General features: G+C 47.8%; 1 protein-coding gene across 1 annotated transcript in view; it reads right to left on the bottom strand.

Annotated features, from left to right (window-relative positions):
• LOC126530069 (tryptase-2-like) overlaps positions 1-19,671 on the bottom strand; it is a 46,143-nt gene extending 26,472 nt beyond the window's left edge. Inside the window, exon 1 of the mRNA XM_050177521.2 lies at positions 19,526-19,671. Coding sequence (XP_050033478.2) covers positions 19,526-19,646 — 121 coding nt within the window. The 5' untranslated portion in view covers positions 19,647-19,671. The remainder of the gene's footprint in view (positions 1-19,525) is intronic.
• Positions 19,672-20,408: the final 737 nt, after the last annotated feature.

Below are 20,408 nucleotides of genomic sequence, written 5' to 3'. Positions count from 1 at the left end.
CATTAAAACTTGCGAGGAGTTTGGCGTTTCCGCCGGCTCCGCAAAAACAAGGAAAGCGATTCTCAACGTGATGCCGACGAATCATGGGAAATGATTGCAGAGCGAAAGGTAAAAGCAGAAAAGCGAGCACGGAAGTGAGCTTGAAGCTGAGAGGTGTGAGCGGCAGGGAGCGCAACTTCACGCTCTTAGGACGGAGGAGTTTGATCAGGAAATTCAAGCGCTTAAATGGCAGTGAGCCCAAGGCCACCTACACAGCTTCAGGACAGGCGAAGATACCATTAGGTTTCTCTCTGATCTTGAAGGAGTGTGTGAAGAAATGTCAGCCGGGACACGTGTCAGGTGGTACTTCTGGCCCAAGAAGTTGGTCACGTTGCTCCCGTCTAAAGCCGCGAGTGTTTTGGAACACCTGCTTAAATAGGAGAATCGGGACTACAATGAGGCGAAAAAGGCTTTGTTGAGGCATTTTGAAGCTATAAATCAGGTCGACTGCGAAGTCCAAGATGATAGCGACAATGACGAGCTTGTTGAGGACCGACCGCCTATTGAGATAGCTACTATAGCTCAGTATGCGTAGGAAATGCTGTGGTGCCGTTGATGCTGACGCTGTGTGACAAGAGCGAACACAATGTTGCTTCGCCGTCTAGAGAGGTCGCTTTGGAAGCAGTGGCCGACAGGGACCCTTTTGATTTCGATGGCCGCGATAAAATCCAGCCAATTGAGGAAAGACGTCAGGGTGAACGCAGATGGCGTCGGATGCACTCATGCTCTGTCAGAAGGACTGACATCAAGCGAGGAACAAGCGCATAGCTTGGGTTTGCCGCCCGGAATGATATCGTTGCGAGGAGAAGGCAGCGTACCTGCGAGTACGAGTGCCGGGACCGCAAGCTTTACGAGGCGCACATGGGGCAAACGACGAAGGCGCAAGCCAAAAAAGTCGTACTCGTGCGGCGATACGAGCCGGGTGAAGCGCACCAACCGCTACGATGTTAGGGAAAAGCGGAGTAGGTTAGATCCAAAGCTTAGGTGGTTGTTGAAATCTAGAATAGGCGTGACGAGCGTCGGGACAGAAAGTATTTCGCAGAAGTTCAGACATCGCAAATTCCGCTTGTTCTCAGCTGTGGCAAGGCATTGTAAGCAGAGGAACATAGCGCAGCATCTGGTCTGCTCGAAAGTGGGCTTCAATGGGCGTGCACTTTCTAGTGGAAATAAAGGCGACTGCCTAGCGGACAGGAGGGCAGTGTGCCCGCGGATTCGGGTGCGCCGTTTCCCGAACGTTTGGAGGCAGTGAGTCGAAAGTCTAGGCTACTGCAAGTTCTTCAGGCAAATAACCTTTGTTCTGGTGTCGCGATTGGACAACGTGTAGACTCGATAATGGGAGACCCGCTCGAGCGCGTTTGAAAAGGTGTATTTGTGAACATCAAGCGATTAAGAACAGAATCCTTTGTAAGCCCATGTTGTTATTTGCAATTTTAGTATTGATTTTTTCAAAGTCTTCTTTGGGGTGAAGTTAAACCGCGTATTGAGCACATGAAAGGGTTGAGATGTCAAGAAGCGTGTATTGTTTTAAGTTCTGGTCCTTTCTGTCCGCGAGACAGACATTTTTTAGTTTGTTGTTAATTTTTTTTTTTACTGGAACCTGATTGCGTAATGCTCGAGTAAAGAAAGCGCCAGTATTTGCGTTAATTTGTTGTATTCACGTAAATGTAGGATAGGAACAGCCTAAATGCTTAAATTTCATTGTGACTTGATTTATGTATCGTACGCTTTATTTGTAAGTGTCAGTGTAGAGTTTGGATTCACCTTCGTTCTTATGTCGCTCGTGTGAGCTTGAGTACGTTGTTTCGTAGCGGGTTAGAGCAGTTTTGTGCTTCAAAAATGTGGTACTTGTTTCGCCGAGTGTAGCACTAAACGGAGGGCTATTTTGGTTGGCGGTTATAGTTGGTGGTTGTCATTCCGCGCTTTTGCGAAGTGGTGCCCAAGCGCGCAGATTAGACGCGCTCAGCCTTTGCGTCATGGCTATCGGTGGCAAAATTAGGTCATCTTCCGCAACCTTTCTCTTTACCAACTTGCCCGCATTACAGTTGAGAATCGCTAGCGAAGCACTTCTGATTTCATTAACACTGTCAAGCATTAACAATTAAAGAAAGGTCCGTATCTGGAATTTTCTCTCAGATACGTGTCTCGAATTGTTTGTAAACCTTTTTATTTTCTTTCGAAAATACAGGGGAAGCAGACAGCCTCAAAAGAGGCCGTCTGCTGAAATCACTGCTAACCACTGACATTTTGGGCCGAAGTTCTACGAACCAATCTAGACTGCACCACGAAGCAGACACGACCACCGTTTGGGCTGATCATAGCTCGAGATCCACTCTCACTTCGCCATTGTTACAGATTTGCAATAAATAACGCAGATCCCGGGCGCTATAACGTAAAACTATTCCAAACTTTACTATTCCAATTCTGCAATCAGCCCTCCGCGATTGGTCAAAAACTTTTTTGGATCGCCCCCACTTCACCGGTCTGTCACGCGACGTCACCAAAACCGCGATAGCTTCCCATCTGATATGACGTGTGCCCACTGATTATGCATGATTTTACCGAACAATAGAAAAATAGTTATTTCTTATTCGACGCATTTTAGCCATTAGCCCTCGGCCATTGGTCAAAAGCTTTCGGGCTGCACCCACTTCACTTGCCTGTCAAGCGACGTCACAAAAGCGCAAAAACTCACCGCGTGAAAGGGACGCATACGCGTTAAAGATGCATTAGTATGCCGAACAAAACTGTGTTTTCTCCTGAATAGCCGCAGGCTGCCCCGTTCCGAAAGGAATAAAAAATGGCTGCTGCCAATCGCTCAGGGACTGGCTACTCGCACCTGCCGGAGAGCATGGGTTCATTTGCGTATAATGAAACTTTTTGCGCGGTTGCTTAACGTTTTCGAGCACTTTCGGCAAGTTTACGACCTCGTTCTGTCAACTCTTCTTTGCTGAGGATCAGTTTTAGCGCCATTCCTAAGCTTCCGTTGCATGCCGCCGCGATTTTCGACCAGCCACCAAAGGCGAAGTGAGGGAAAGCGGACCAATCGCAGACGCCGGCACCACTCTCTTTGTCCGGTTATCGATTTTTATTGCAGTGGCTCGGCCACATCGAATCCCTCTCCACTTTAGCATGCTCCTCGCCTCTTGTCAGCCAATTAGACAAGGCAAGTCGCTCAGTGTAGGCGATGTTATTCGTCTTTCAAGCAAACAAAAGTGACCTCCTATGAACGAGGAGAGCGTTTGATTGGTCTGTTCAGACAACCCTGCGGCTGACCGCCCGATGCTTGCATCAGCGGTTACGCAAATTTGACGTCAGGAGAGTGGAATAAAAACTTATTGCAATAGATTTACGTTATAGGGCCCCCGATCTGAAAATCACTGTCTCGCGAGGCATTTCGAAGGTATTTCTCTGTATGTAGCATCGCTTGGGCAGGCGCAAGTTGTTAACGTGTCCGCGTAACGTGAGCGATTGGGTGTGAGACGGGAGCGTACGCGTGATGACGACGGCTTGACATCTACGACCAAAATGGCGACACCAGGTTATGACGCTTGCTCGGCGCGCCGCTTCTGAGTCTCGTGCTCAGCAGCACCACGTTCTCGCCCGTAGTCAAGGAGGCAGCTGGCGTGCCCGCAGCTGCTTTCGCTTCCCTAAGCGAATTGATAATGTTCGAAGTGATGCACGCGCCAATTGTCTCAAAGCACTATAGCCACGAAAATGAACAGAGAGTTGTAGGTTGACAATTATACAACCGTTTCGAACGCACTCCCCCGGCTTAATCGGTGGAGCATCCACCGATTCGACTAAAGTTCAATCCCACGATTCCGCGCATCTCATTTTCATTCAAAGGGCCCATGCAATATCTCGCAGAGGACTGTTGAATAAAAATGTGTCCGATAGCGGGATTGAACCAGGGTATGGGGCGCCAGAGTTCCAGGCAGTAGTGGTATCCGCAAAAGTCAGATGGACCACGAGGCATCGCGAGCTCTAGTTTTCAGCGCATTCGGCTCAAAGTCCCCACCACCTCTCGCATCACCGCCGTACAACTTAGCCTGGTTTTCACGACGCTTATAACGTCCACTGCTACTTTGGGAAGAAATGACCGAAGCACCTGCGAAACGCTGTACCTCCGAACGAACGCCAGCTTGTTTTACTTGAGTCGCACGAGTGATTCTTCTCTGGCTTCAGTCTGCGTTAGCCCTCACTTCGATCCGAGGCAAGTGAACAAGTGGTGTACGCTGACAATGACACACATGGCGTCTCTAGGCGCAGCCACACCTGCCCAGGCTGCAAGCAACTTATACAGCCCACGGCCAAACACGTGATATGAGTTTTCCCAGCGCACGAAGCGCCACGCGGAAAACACCCTTGCCAAGAAAAGGTACCGAGCAACGCGGGAAGCATCTGACCGGTGGATCACCTAGAAAGGCCTTCGCGCACCCTAGGAGTCTCACCTGGCTTTCGCCAGGGAATCCCGGTTAATAAATCGGTTTTAAACCGTGCTTCTCGCAGCGCGCCTAGCATTTCCTGCCCCGTTTATTTTTTCCCTATCCCATTACTCGTATTACGCCCGAGTCAATTTCTCGACAATAAGACACCTCGTCAACGAACAAGATTCAAGAGGCGCCAAACAATGCCAGAAACGAACGTATACATTAGTACGGCCTACTGGCCTACCACAACGTGGCTGGAATGCTTCGCATTATTACACAGTATTTCGCTTCAGAAAACGCTACGCATCTGCATTAGAGTTCAGCAAGTACCCACCTTGATTGCTTAGTGCCTATGGTTTTGGGCTGCTAAGCACAAGATCGCGGGATTGAATCTCGGCCATCGGCCATGGCAGCCGCATTTCGATGGAGGTGAAATGCGAAAACACCCGTGTACTTAGATTTATGTGCACGTTAAAGAACCCCAAGTGGTCCAAATTTCTGGAGTCCCCCACTACGGCGTGCCTCATAATCAGGTCGATGTTTGGGGAACTCCGGAAATTTGTACAGAAACTTTGTTACAGAAACTGTCTCTCCTAGGCCTTCGTTGATCATTCTTGAATTTATTAACTAACTTTCTGCAGGATAGACGACAGTGTGTAAAGGTGGGAAATAGTTACCTGTATTCATTCTGGAGTCCCTCAGGACTCAATATTAAGCCCTCTGCTTCGGGCCGTCCAGAGGGCTCACGAAAGGGCGGAGGCTCACGGGCTTCCCGTCCCAACGTGGGTGCGGCCCGCGACCCCTGCCGACCACTAAACCAAGAGTGGGTGGGAAGGGGTTCCTCAGGACCCAATAAAGTTCTTTCCTCCTCCTCCTCCTCCTGCTTTTTAAGATTTATGTCAATGATTTGTCCAATGTAGTAGGTAATTATATATATCAATATACCGATGATACGGTTCTTGTATCCTGTGCAACTAATTACTCTGATGCAATCAGCTCCTTACAGAATGAGGCAACTAAAGCTATGGACTGGTTTGCAGCTAATTTAATAAGCATAAACCCTTCTTAAACGCGACTTGTCTGTTTCCACAACCCCATAAAAGAAATCCTGCCTATGACATCATTATTCTTATACACATCTGACTGTTATGAATGTGCATGTCAACCTGGTAAAAATGCATATTCTGTTAAGTATCTTGGGTTGCTTTTTGACTCTGATAGTTTATGGAACTCGCAATTATCGCATCTCTGTAAAAAGCTGAGCGTGGTCTCCTGTGTGTTATAGAATATGCGATGTCTTATGCCAATCTCCGTGCGAAAAATTATTGCCCATGCTTTAGTCTACAGTGTGCTACGTTATGGCTTGTCTGTGTATGGCCATTGTACTCTTAGGTGGAGCTCAAGAATTAATTCAATTTTACGTTCACTACTGTCAACTGTGGCATACGATTTGTGTCCAAAGCAAGATGCAGACGTCTTTAGGTTGTTGAATTTGCCACACTTCACTTCCCTCATTGTCGAAAGTGTTGAAATTAAACACTTCTGGAATAATGATTTTAAAATACAACACACGCCTCTCCGCTCCTTAAGACCGAAGGAACCCTACGTCATCCCCAAGACTGCGACAAAGTACGGAAGGAGAACGCCGCAATACTATGTTCCTGCCATATTTAATAAATTACCAACACCTGTGTTAGAAGCAAACACAAGACGTGTGATTAAGAAACTACTCAGAATTTTTGAAGTTTAAGGTAGAATTTTGTATAACTATTCAATATTTCGCTCTGACTCGCTGATAGCTAACTCCGCTATTAACCCTGTGCAACTTTCTGTAACCTGACTGTCAGGTACTGCCAGTCAAGCCCTCTGAGGCTTTGGTAGGCCTGCTATCTGTACTTTGTTTTCCTTTATGCACAATAAAGATTGTATTGTATTGTATTGTATTGTATTGTATTGTATTGTATTGTATTGTATTGTATTGTATTGTATTACAGGTGCTCTCAATATGGCGAATCCACGCACGAACCTGGGCCCGCCTTCCTCGTCTTCGTTGTGGCGAACTTGTGGGCACGGCCGGCTGACTGTCCCGTCACACAACCCTCCAGCGACAGGAGTGCCGACTCGGTGCTGTTCAACGACGAGAGAAGCGGTAGCTAGGATAAGTGCGGCTATGTTTCGCGCGCATGGTATGGTTTGAGCCGCACAACGCGCACAACTTCACTGCATCGGCGGCGGCCAGGCAATGTGGTCGGGGCGAGAGAGCAATTTCGTAGGTGAGGTCGGTGACTCGGCGAAGGAAACGGTAAGGGGATAGTAATTTTTTCGAGAGCCCGAGCCGGCGTGTTGGAGTCCAGAGTAGGACCAGAGAATAATGCCGAAAGCGGGTGAGTCGACGACGCCTGTCGTATATCACCTTCTTGTGTTTTTCCGACGTGGCTAATTGCTGGCGGACAAACTGACGAGCGAGATCGGCTCGGACGATGGAGCCACAGGCATATTCATTCGTAGTCGGCGCAGCAGAAAGCAGTATCATGGGGCAGCATGGGGCAGCATAAGGCACGACATCGGTTCCAGAATGGAGCGTTTACCCTGTCTGCTCTTACAGGCTACTCTGCTGATTTGTACCCCTGCTCTGCTGCCTGACGCGGCCTTTCTGTGCGGCGACACCTCGTGAACGGTGTAAATTCCTGAGAATATGACACTGCAGCCTACGCTGGCTATTCATCAGTAACTGCACTGGCAACCATGGTCATCGACTGACACTAGCAGCATTGGAGGCGCCGCATTTAAGCAGTTTCCCGGAGAGGCTTGCTTGGGGCACAACATCGGTTCCAGAATGGAACGTTTACCCTATCTGCTCTTACAAGTTAGTTACTTGGACTACTACTGCTGTCCCCGCAGCAGCAATCGTTGGTTGGTCATGGTGTCATGCCCCAGCGAACTGTTATTAAGTTTGAGTGCTGCAAAAAATGATGCTGCCAATGCATTTGTATGCTTTTGTTATTACTATCCGAGGACGGTGAATGTAATCCCGGACAAAACACGAATGAAGCATTGTGCCACCATCCTCACTACAATTAGGAAGATCGACTCTAAGCAAGAAGTCCTAAAGGATCTGCGCGCCTTGAAACTTTGGCAAACATCTGTCAATGCTGAACTTAAGTAGATATCCTCTGGAATCCGTACCGTCGAAGTTAATGTCGTAGCCTTGAAGTGTAGCCATGACCATGCAACAATTTTTTCATCACAAGCTGTTGGCAACAACGTATGCGAAGAACTTAAGGCTATTGAATCTCGATATGAAGTCGCCGAAAACAGGCTAACGCATTCTAATTTGCATTTCTTTGGCCTCCCCGACGAACCGTCCGAATCCTGGTCGTCGCACGAATAAAAAGTTATCAACCTATGTTCACAAAATCTTGGAATCTTACTTCAATCATCAAAAATTCATAGGGCCCATAGACGTGACAGATACCAAGCTGACAAGCGCAGACCAGTCATCACAAAATTTACGTGCTTTAAAGACAAGCATGGTATACTAGAAAATGGTGCCAAACTGAAGGGCACGCAATTTGCCATCCGCGAGAATTTCGCTCTTCAAACACGGTTTGCCAGAAAGAAGCTATTGTAATTTGTACATCTTAAAAACGTGTCTTACAAGATTTCTGTTGATAAACTACGTATTTATAATGTTACTTATGTGTATGATGCCAACACTGACAGAGCAATACAAGCTCCGCGATAGCTAGAACGCAAAGCAGCTACGCGCAAAATTGGAAATAATTCACCGTCACGTACTGATCGCGTTCAATATGAGAAGTTCATTTTTACCTCACAGCAACATGTGTATCATCCTTGCAAAACGTATTGAACTAGGTTCGTGCCTTTAAAAGTGCAACTGTGACATTTTACTGCCTACGGAAACGTAGCTTCACTCCAGTATCACAGACAATGAAGTCTTGCCTGATTCATCTGATTTCCGCATTTGCAGAAAAGATAGGATAGGAAGGATGAATTGGCGGTGTGCTCATTGCTACAAAACAATTATATCATGTTCTTTACGGTCGATATTACATCACTGTTAGAAATTCTTTGGGTATGCACTTCATCACATGCGTCTAAGGTCGTTTTCGGGGTCTGTTGCAGGCCACCGGACAGCGTAGATAGTTTCGTTGCCGGTTTGCAAGAGCATATAATGGCACTGCGCTCGAAGTTCCCTACAGCCGACTCTTTCTCCTGGGGTGCTTTAACTACCCTGATACTGACTAGTCAGCTCAAACTTCTCACTCAAGCAGCTCCAGACAATTTCTTGATCTAACACTTGATTTCTATTTTCTTATATTTATCGATCAACCTACTCGCTACTTAAACACCCTCGACCTTTTTTATCATTGGCAACTGAAAATGTTAGCTCTACAGAATATCTCCGTAGCTTCAGTTACCATCTTCTCATTCAAGCTAAACACGAATTCTTTTGCCACGACTTGCAGTCCCTTTTAATAAATGACTCCAAGACATTTTGGAAAATAATCGCTCCCTCACGCCCTACTGGCTGCATCATGCTCTTTGGTGATGCTGGTCTTGCAGTCGGTCCTGAAGAGTGTCCTGCCGCATTCAATGATTACTTTACTTCCGTTTTCACAAAGGAAGACTATGCCAGCATGTTCATACCAACTACAGTCGATTATCGCTTTATGAACACCATAGACATTACCCCTGCCGGTATCTCATCACTAATTAATAAACCTAAGACTTCAACATGCTCAGGCGTCGAAGATATTAATTCTAAAATTTTAAAGCAGACTGTTGTTCTGTCTAGCACCATTCCCTGCCATATTTTTCAGCAATCGCTACAAACTGGCGAGATTACATACGACTAGAAGATCGCCAAAGTCACCCTATCTTCAGATCCGGTGATAAATGCCTGCTTTGTAACTATCGTCCCATATTTCTTACAGGCATCCCAGGCAAGCTACTCGAGCATATTCTTTCATCGCACGTTGCATTTCACCTAGAGCAAAACAACTACTTTTCCCATAATCAGCACGGCTTCTGCAAAGGAATATCTTGCGATACATGGCTCAGTGAACTCACAAACGAGCTGCTGAACAACACGGATGACAATTTTCCAACAGATTGCATATTCATTGATTTTTGCGCAGCCCATTGCAAATTCATAGCTAAAGTGTCGTCTCTTAACATATATTCTCTCACGGCATCTTGGATTAGAAACTTTCTGTGTTTTCGTAAACAGCTCGCCGTAATTGATAACATGTCTTCCCCTCTCACTGAAGGGATGTCTGGCGTTCCACAGGTGAGTGTCATTGGCCCTTTATTGTTTTTAATTTTTATAAACCACCTTCTTTCGGATATCACGTCATCTCCATTCGCTTTTTTGCGGAAAACTGCATAGTCTATCGCAAAACCCAGTCACCATCAGGTCATATCGCCCTGCAGAAATATCTTGATCGCGTAAAAACCTGGTGCTCAGCTTCGCTGATCACCTTAAATGTTGATAAGTGTAAGGTAATGACTTTTACTCGAAAGCGATTAGTATCTACGTTTGAATATTTCCTTGATGGTAATCCTGTCCATCCAACTTCATCCTACAAGCACTTAGGCATCCACTTCATATCCCACCTTTCGTCGTCTATTCATATTAGCAAGGTTACAACGGACGCGTCTCGTATGCTAGGTTACCTAAAGCTCAATCTTGTGATTCCCCCTCTTCCACACGAAAGCTCGCCTACCAAACATTTGTGTGACCTAAACTCGAATATGCGTCTTCCATATGGTCACCCCATCAAGCTTATCAAATCCGATGTTTAGAATCAGTCCAAAACCGCGCCGCACGTTTCATCGTCGGTGACCAGAGCAGACATTCCAGCGTGAATAGAATCAAACAATCGCTATCACTGCCTTCTTTGGACTCACGTAGAAACATTTCTCTTGTCTGTTTGCTGCATAAAATCATCACCAGAGAACATGGCTCTTCAATGTCACTTTTTGGACCTTATCGCTGTTCCCACCGTTTGCACAATAACCTCATTTTTGAGCGTCTCTACGGTCGCACTAATGCATTTAACACACCTCCATTGCCACGTGCTATTGTATTATGGAATAACCTTCCAGATAATTTAGCCAACGTTCAAGATTCCGAAAACTCAAGGAAACTGCTGGAGGCGCTGTTTCTTTAGCACAAGAAATGTATTCTTGGCCAGGTACACCTGTTTATATAGATCCATAACCTTATGCGTTGTCCTTAACATTGTATAATGTTTGATTTGCGTTTATATTTTATATTTCTTAGAACCAAGAGTTTGTCATTCTCAGATCCATAACCTTATGTGTCGTTCATTAACATTGTTAACTGTATGATTTCCGTTCTGGCTTTGTATTTGGTGCAAACAAGTGTTTGTAATTCTTTTCTTCTATTCTACTTTATATTGTCTTGATCGCTCTCCGTACAACAAAAATATGCATTCCCCCTCACACAATGTTCCCACGTGGAAGCCGCGAGGTACCTGTATAAATAAATAAATACATAAGTGTGTCCATAGGTAAAGCAGGACCGCGGACGAACAACTAGAACCGCAAGAATCCGGTGACATCATGATGTCACGAACTGTAAGCGAACGTCACGAGTCGTAGACTCATGTTGCAATCGCGGTTGTCGGTAAAAACGTTCATCGACAATGTCTGTAAGCGTGCAATTCAAGCGTACTGTTGGCCCATTAGTCAGGCGGCGGTAAGCTGCGATAATCTCGAGCCGGGTCGCGCTCCATCCAGGAATGTCGACAATCACTTTAGATAGAAAATGCGGGTTCCTGTCCGTAAGGAGTTGTTCGGTATCGCCGAGATGAGGGATTGCGTCGAAATATTACTGCGATCGTTATGTCATAAAGCGCTTCCTTGTTAGAATTGGAACGGACGATGACGTTAGAGTGTAACCATCGTAGAGATAACCTAAAATCTTTAACATCTTTGTTAATTACTGGAGCGGTCACTACAATAACTGAACAAGATGCAGAATACTCTTTTGCATGACCACTTTGTCGCACGTGGTAATAAAAAAGTGGCCACAGTGCCACACGCCATAGAACAGATTTCCGCGTGTTGCTAGGACCTATTGCAAGCCATTAGGTAATCGTGTGAGGTATGCTTCTTACAATGTCACGGCTCACACTTGCGTCATCGACGCTACTCGCAACAAACGAAGAAACATCAAAAAGAAAGCACGGCTTTACTGGTTCCACATTCAAGACAAAACCTTATCGCGCTATCTTGTCGGAAGCGATCGCAGACACATTGCTACACGGCTTTTCGAAGCAGAGGTCCCTAAATCTCTCTCCGCTCGTGACGGGAATAGCCGACAGTCGCCGTTACGCAATCGTGCCCCGAGGAGTACACGATGTGCAAAGCGCGACAGGTATCTACCAGGGAAAGGCAGAGGATGGCGATTGGAGAAATGAACAAGAATGAAAACTTGGAGCACGCGTCTGTAAGGGGCGCCCCTCACAGGGCGCTCTTTTGAGCCGCCGCTTGTGCCGTCAAGGTCGTTCGCCCAGTTGCGTGATTCGCTCGCGTAGAGCGCGTCGGGTCGGTGTGACAGCCGGTAGCCGCCGGTCTCTTACGGCTCCCAGACGCGTCATTTATCGGGCAAGAGTTGTACAACACACCAGCAGCAGGCGAAGAAAATAGTCGTCCAACCGATGGGCTCTTTGCGCAAGCTGGGATCGTCGACCGTCCCCGTGTTCGTTGCACGCAAGAGAAAGCATTGCCGAGCATGCGCCGGTTGCTGTAATGAGAGATTCACGTGGGTCTTCGGGTTACCTGCCCGGAGACATTTTTTACTGAGTGTAATGGCGCATTCCAATAGTCGTGCGAGAGAGTGTGCAAGAAGAGGCAGCCGCGAGGCGTCGTCTCATTCTTCCTATTGGACTACACGCCTTCATTTCAGAAAATAGGCTCTCGGGCCCGCCCGCAACGCGGCTTCGCCGGTTCGAGACACTTATCCCGCACTCTCTGTCTCTCTCTGTGTGTGTGTGCGTGCGTGCGTGCGTGTGCGTGTGTGTGTGTGTGTCTGCAAAGTCTCTTTGCTGTGAGTCATTTCATCTCTCAACACGCACACAGAGCACAATCAAGGTGAGGAACCGATAGCTGCAACACTCGGCTGTATAAAATATGGATACAACTTTTATCATACAGGGAGTAGCATGCATAGCATAATGTGAGCCCGGTTGCCGCTTAATTTCTCGTTGAAGCCAGCGTATCTGCCGCTTTCGAACCCCGCCAGTCAAATTAGGCTAGTCATTAAGCACAAAGAAAGCCTCCAACCCCGGTGCCAAGAAGCGTTACAAAGGTTCTAAATCTCAACGGGGTGAAAAGTTGGGCTACTTGGTGTGGTGACAGGGCGGCTGCAACGGTATTAATGGAATGCAGCTAAGGGGACGAGACAAGATGCAGATGGAGAAGAAATTATATATTAGGGACATTTTATATTCTCAAGGCTGTTGCTCGTATTAGATCATATTCGGAAACATAGGTGCGCTTTCAGTGCACGGTATGTCCATTGCTCCGATGAGGTACCGCGCTGGACGTTATGTCCTGCAAACATGAAAGTATACCCTAAAGCTACCCACCTAAAATGCGTCCTGTGGCCGCGGCATGAGCGCTGTATGTCTAAAAAAAACGAATTTCCCTAAATATTGCTTCACTAGTGCGCCCAATTGTATTAGCTTTATTTTTTTTTTTTTGCAATGTTCGACTGCTATTTTAATGGAGCATGGCATGTGATGGCGGCTGTTTGGCTGTACCTGTGGACGGTACATTATCTGGCAGCAACCGTCCTTTCATATGAATGCAGTTAGTGCAGTGGTGCACTAACTGTGCGTCCTCTCTTACGTTATCGCTAGTTTCGCTCCATGAAGGACTGAAATCAGACCGCAGTCCTCGATGGTACTCGCCTCATGCGCTGCTTCTAATATTGTCACGTTGTGTATCGACGGTGAAGAACCACAGCGCTACAACAGCGGGTAATGAAACTAACTGTTTATTGGGCGAACTTGTGCCCTGAAATAAATAGGTAACGCTCAAGCACAGCGATAACGGCGAGTACAGTCATCGATCGTCAAAATGCAACCCACTTGTCAAACGCGTGAGCTATACTTACAGGACTCTTCGTGCATTCCGCACAAGTTATGGAATGTACGCCACTATTCTCTTCGAGCAGGCAGTTTGATTAGACAAAGATTCTTTTGCCGTAGAGTGGGCGACAACATTCGAGAAAGTTCCCATACAGGAAGGCGCGTCTTGCACCGGGGCGATAACTTTGTAACAGTGAAAAGGCAGCACCGTAATGACACAAACAGTATAACACTCGTCAGTGTCGCCTTTTAAAGAGCATCGTCCCGATGCGGCAAACATAACTTGAAAAAGAAAAGGTGAATGTAGCAAAATAAAATAACAAAGCGAGTAAGAATTCATGTTACCACTGCGCGTTAGCGCACGTAGAACTGCTTAAGACGCACTACATGCACAACTTCAAGGGCACTATAACGTAAAGCTATTCCAACCTTTTCTATTCCAATTCTGCAATTAGCCCTCCACGATTAGTCAAAAAATTTTGGAGCCACCACCCATACGCCTGTCTGTCACACGACGTCACGAAAACCGCGAAAGCGCCCCATATGATACGATATCGGCACGCTCATTATGCTTGATTAGACCGAACGAAAGAATAATAGTGTCTGATTAGACGCCTTTCTCGCCATTAGTGAAAAAGGGGTTGTTTGACCCATTGCTACTGCTCAAACTCTTTTGGGCTGTACCCACTTTGCTGTCTGTCACGTGACGTCACAAAACCGCGAAAGCTCATCGCTTCAAAGTGACGTGTAGGCGTTAAAGACGCCTTAATATGCCGACCAAACTTGCAACTTTTTGTGTATAGCCGGGCACTGCCCCGTTCCGAAAGGAATAGAAGATTTCTACCCGCCGATCGCTTTGGCACTGGCTACTCGGAGCTGCAGGAAAGTTTGGATTTCTTTGCCTATAATAAAAAATTGTGCGTAGCCGTATAACGTTATCGAGACCTTTCAACACGTATACGACATTGCCCTGTCAACTCTACTTTGCTGAGTGCCTGTTTGAGTGGCATTTTAACCTTCTGTTGTACGCCTTCGCGATTTTCGACCAGCCACCGCAAGCTTAGTAAGGGGAAGCGGACCAATCGCAGACGCCGGCACCTCCCTCCTCATTTGGTTATCTACTCTCACTGTGCTGGCTCAGCCCCGTCGAAACTCTCTTCACCTGAGCGTGCTCTTTGCCTCTTTTCAGCCAGTTAGATATGAAAAAATGCTCAATGCAGTCGATGCTATTCGCTTTGAAAGCAAAAGAAACTGACATCCTATCAACGAGAAGGGCATTTGATTGGGCTTTTCAAACAACGCCGATTGTTACCGCCCGATGCTTGCGCCGGTGGTTACGTAAATTTGACATCAGGAGATTGGAATAAAAACATACTGGAATGGTTTTACGTAATATGGCCCCAGGTCGTACAAGGCACCGCAGTGATTGCGTAACACCGGATGGCACGACTTCATAGTCCATGCAGTCCACCAAGACGTCGGAGTATCTTGTGCGGCCGAATGTACTGCCGCCAAACTTTTTCACCGGGTTCCCATAGGCGTATCGGTGTCCGAAACCAACCACGGTCGCCCGGCTGGTACTCCACATAGCGTCGTCGAAGATTGTGGTGGCGGCTGTCCGTCCTCTGCTGGTTCTTGATGCGCAGGCGGATGAGCTGTCGGGCTTCTTCGGTGCGCTGGAGATAGGCGGCAACGTCGAGGTTGTCTTCGTCGCTGACGTTCGGTAACATGGTGTCAAGTGTCGTCGCTGGGCTCCTTCCGTAAGCAAACTTCAACGGCGTCATTTGCGCTGTTTCTTTGCAGTGTCGTGTTGTAAGCGAAGGATACAGTATTGAGAGACCACATCCTTCGTGTTGTGTTCGACGTCGACGTACATCGCTAAATGACGGCGACAGTTTTATTCAGGTGCTCTGTGAAGTCGTCCGTCAACAGGTGGTAGGCGGCCGTCCTGCAATTAATGGTCTGGCTGTATTGCAGCATGGCTTGAGTTAGCTCCGCTCTATCGGTGATAAGGAGTTCTGGAGCGTCATTTCGTAGCAAGATGTTCTCAACGGAAAATTTCGTCACTTCGGCAGCTCTACCTTTGAGCAGGGCTTGACGTTTCGGCGTAGCGGGTAACGTGGTCCCTAGCCACGACTGTAATGCAGGAAAGTCCATTCCGATCTGCTGGGATGGTTGGAAAGAAGGTTGAATAAGCTGGGGGGGGGGGGGGGGGTAGCATGCCCGCTCACCTTGCTGGTGGTGTCTTTCGTCACTGACAATCTCGGAATGTTTTATTAAGGTTACGAACGACGTCAGGGTACCGACGCGGCCAACAATACTTCTCTTGTATGCTCGCAAGCGTACGGAAAAACCCGAGGTGTCCGGTTGTCTTATCATCATGGAGGGCGTGCAGAACTGTCTGCATTACGTAGTTCGAAATTTTTCCGTAACACAAATAATCGCAAGGCAGTATTTTTTCGTCTCATAATAATTAGCCTCCACTTTCGATAGCGACCTGCCATCGTAAGCGATGAAACATTCAAGTCCGCCTTTGCTCTGAACAAGCACGGCGCCAAGTAGTCCTATGCTACTTGGGTCTGTGTCGATTTTGGTATTGGCGTCTTCGTCGAAGTGTGCGAGTACCGATCGCGACTCCAAGCGTCGTTTCCGTTATTGAAATGATCTCAATCTGATGCACTTCCTACTCAGACTCGCCGTCTGATTTCGTAAGGTGAGTAAGCGGCTCGGCGATGCGGTAAAATTCCTTGACCAAAAAGCTGTTGTAGTCAGCACACAGGCCAAGCAATTTGTGCCCTCCCTTCTTGTGGGCAGTATGCGGGAAGTTAGGTATTGCAGCTGTCTTTTGCCAGTCAGGATGAATTCCAGATTTGCTGATGACGCAGCACGTATCCGGCTTTAGGGTGAGTCCCTATGCTTTCATTGCCTCAAGAACGCTTTCAAGCCGCCTAAGGTGATCGTCAAAGTTTGAGGCAGAGACAACAACGTTATCCAGATACGCTAAGAGGTCTGCTATTTCAAGCGAGCCAATACCGTGTCCATTACACGCTGGAAAGTTGCGAGTGCCGAGCAAAGGCCGAATAGCATAACCTGGAACTCGTAGAGACCGTCTGGCTTGACGAAGGTGGTCTTTTCTTGATCCCTCATCGACTTTTATTTGCCAGTAGCCCGTGTTGAGGTCCGTTGACGAAAAGTGCTTTGCATTACACAGCTTGTCAAGCGCGTCGTGTACCCATGGAAAGGGGTGTAAGTCCTTCTTCGTAAGTTTGTTCAGGCAACAATAATCAACGCAAAAGCACTAAGTTCCATCCTTCTTCATCACGAAGACAACAGGAGGCAACTACGGACACTTGGACGGTTGGATGATTTCGTCGCGCAGCATTTCATCGAATTGTTATGGCTTCTCGTCCTCGTGTCGAAACTCTATCGGTACGGGCTGGCCGAGCGAATTCTTAGGTTATTATGCGATGCTTAGCAACTGGTGTTCGTCGAATCTTGATGATGGCGAAAAGCAGGCGTTGTATCATAGGAAAAGATTTATGAGCTAGCTGTTCATTTACGCATGGCAAGACCTAGACTGATGTCGAAGGTTGGATGAGGAACTATGGCCATCGAAGCAGAGGTCGGTGCGGCAGAATTCGTGAGGACAAACATATTGCTGGCTTCCACAATTCCTTCAATCTATGGGATCGTCATGCCCTTCTTGAGGTGTTTGCACTCTTTGTTGAACATTTTCGGCGTCACTTTCGCTTTCCCTTCGTGCAGTCCAGCGATTTTTCTTGCGACGCAAGTTTCACGGTCCACAGTCAATGTAGACGCCCACGACGACGCTTTCAACCTATGCGGGTGATTCGGTACCGACCGAAGTGATGACCACAGAGCGAAGCAGTAAGCTGACTTCATCTTTGAGCACAATTTAGGCACAGCAGCTGAGACTTCTATCCAGCGGCACAGCTTGGTTCGGGGACTTCGTTTTCGAAGTGGCTCGTTCTTTCTCTTCTCCTTTGTTTCTTTTATGCGAAGCATATTACGAGAGCTCAATCCAGCTCCTCAGGCGCGGCGTTGTCGCCTTCAATACCACGTGACACCGTGATGTCGCGACAGAGGAGATACGGGGCTCCAACTCGCGCCGTCGCTCGCGGCGTCGCGGCGGTATATAAGCAGCTGCGCTTTTTCTAGGTGGCTTTGGCTCAACTCTTGCAAGATGGGCTGGGTGGGAATCGAACCAGGGTCTCCGGAGTGTGAGACGGAGACGCTACCACTGAGCCACGAGTACGATGCTTCGAAGCAATACAAAGCGCCTCTAGTGAATGCGGTGTTGCCTTAGAAACGAGCTGTTTCTAAGGCTCAGGCGTGCGTCGCTTGCTCAGGCGCACATTTCGTTGCCGCGCCGAACGCTGCGTTGCTCGACGCTCACCGCGTCCAATGCGGGGCGCGTAGTCGCTGCGCCGTAGCCCATTGTCTCACACCCCTTGGCGGGTCGACGGGAACGCTGTCGCGTTCCACGCTTGAAGGCGAAGCAGAGTAACGCATGAGTTGTTTCTTCGTCTAGCCGAACCAAATATAGCCAAGCAACAGCAGTTCACCAGGCTAAACAGTGGTTCAACAACTAAAATAAAGGCTAGTATGCTTCGCATCCTGGGCTTAACCTTAGCTAAGCCATAGCCATTTTTTTCTACTTGTGATAGGGTGAGATAAGCAATTCATAATTGATTACGCAATTAAGGAAATCATCGTAAAACATGTGTATCTATATGCACTACGCTGCTAATGTTCTGCTTCTTCATCAATGAAACGACAGCTGCATCAAAATGTACTTATCGCAGCGAGTGCCAAACTTACGGTTTATTGGTTTTTATGTGACGCGAACGTGCTAACGTAATATATATTCCCAGCTGTGGAATGCGTCGTTATAAAACGTTAATAGCTACGCGACCGCAAAGGATTAAGCAACCGTTCATAACCATAGGGGCTTGCAGCTGCAAGTGTGCGTAGTTTAGCAAGTAGCAATGCCTCCGTCCAATGTGCGTGTGAGTTTCTTTCCCATTCATGCTAGGCATATGTCATCACATTGACGTTAATGTCCGTGCGCGAAGTAACCAACCAGCCGTTTTCTAAGTTTATCTTGATTCCCATGTTGACTGAGCATTATTCTGACAACCGCGAACCACGAAGAGCTCGTCTTTTAAGAACTCTCCTAAAAGTGTTTGGGGAAGGGGTCGATACGACATTTTACGATGACTTCCTTAATTAAGTAATCTATCATGAATTTCTTATCTCACCATATCACAAGTAGAAAAAGAAACAAAGGAGAAGAGAGGGAACGAGCCACTTCGAAAACTAACTCCACGAACCAAGCTGTGCCGCTGGATAGAAGTCTCAGCTGCTGTGCCTAAATTGTACTCAAAGATGAAGTCAGCCTACTGCTTCGCTCTGTAGCCATCACTTCGGTCGGTACCGAGGTGAAAGTGTGTAGTACCGAAATATCCTAATGCTGCGAACGCAATGAAGGCAACTTGCAGTCGATGTCTTACAATGTTGCGCTTAACACTTCTTCATTCTTATTATCAAGCACGTGGCATTTTTTTAATGCCGATAATACCAGTTTCCTCATTCAGAGCAGTGTTGATCGATGGGCTGTGAGAATGTTGTCATAGTGGCTCCAGTCGAAATGACTCACTGTTTCTTTTTATCTACCTCATATACGCGCTCACCCTGCCACTGAAGCTCGTTAAAGATATGCACAATGGTCTGTAGGATCAAAAATGTTACTTCTCTCTGATTCTCTGCCAGTCCCTTCGTCTTCATTACAAGGAGGATTCGTTCCGCATTTTAATCCCGCGTTTCTTTCTCTAATGACGAAGTGAAAATAAGGTAGCAACTGCCTTGTGCGGCAGAGAGTCGACTCACAGTCATTTGTGCCGATCGCGAAGCCCCGGTTCATGGAGGAATTCCACACCTGCGCCCGGTACGCCGGCGGCATCAGCAAGAGCAGCATCAGCAGCTGCGCCATCGTCTCCCGGCGCCGCATCCACGCCGATGTGCTGTCACCGGGGCGCGCGATTGAATCTGCCATAGCGCCGGCAACCCCGGCGAGTGACGCGCCTTGACACTGAGGCAAGAGGGTTGGGGGGAAGAGGGAGGGGGTAGCGACCACGAAAACCGGATGGACATCTCGCGCACCTCGCCGGACGCTTTCCCTATCATCGACAACGACGTGCGCGGCTCTCTCCGGCCGCTCCACTTCTCTGTTTTCTCTTTTTCTCATTCGACTCGCCCTTGTCGTTACTACGTCAGGAGTCGGTTATCTCGTAGCTCCCCGGGTTCGGCGACGTGACCGCACAGTCAGGAAACCCGACGGACTGCGAGCGTTGTGCCGGAGTCGTCGACCCACGCCGCGGCAATCCGTCGACACGAGGGGTGCATCCCCCCACCCTCCGCTCGGCCACACAAAACCCTTTGCATCCGGATCACGGCATATCGCAGCAGACAGAGAAGGAGAACAAAATGCAATTTTGGGCAGGCGGAGAAGCGGGAGTGGGGTTCCTCGGACTGACCAAGTGAACGTCTTGGCGGGACCAGATCATTAAGCCTCCGAGCCTATACCTTACGTAGCTTTACACTATACAGGATGCCATTACCGCCAGTGCACGAAAAACTGCCGCTGCAGCCGCGCTGATGTTGTCATACACGACCTTTGACGAACACGTGCGATTACCAAGTTGAGACGGAAAAACCAAACAAAAAGAATATATGCTGTCTCTACAGCCCTGAACAAAAGAAATATAGGTGC

This window comes from Dermacentor andersoni, chromosome 5, assembly GCF_023375885.2.
Source record: "Dermacentor andersoni chromosome 5, qqDerAnde1_hic_scaffold, whole genome shotgun sequence".
Taxonomy (NCBI): domain Eukaryota; kingdom Metazoa; phylum Arthropoda; class Arachnida; order Ixodida; family Ixodidae; genus Dermacentor; species Dermacentor andersoni.
The sequence above is the reverse complement of the archived record's forward strand: the minus strand, read 5'-3'. Positions and strand labels throughout refer to the sequence as shown.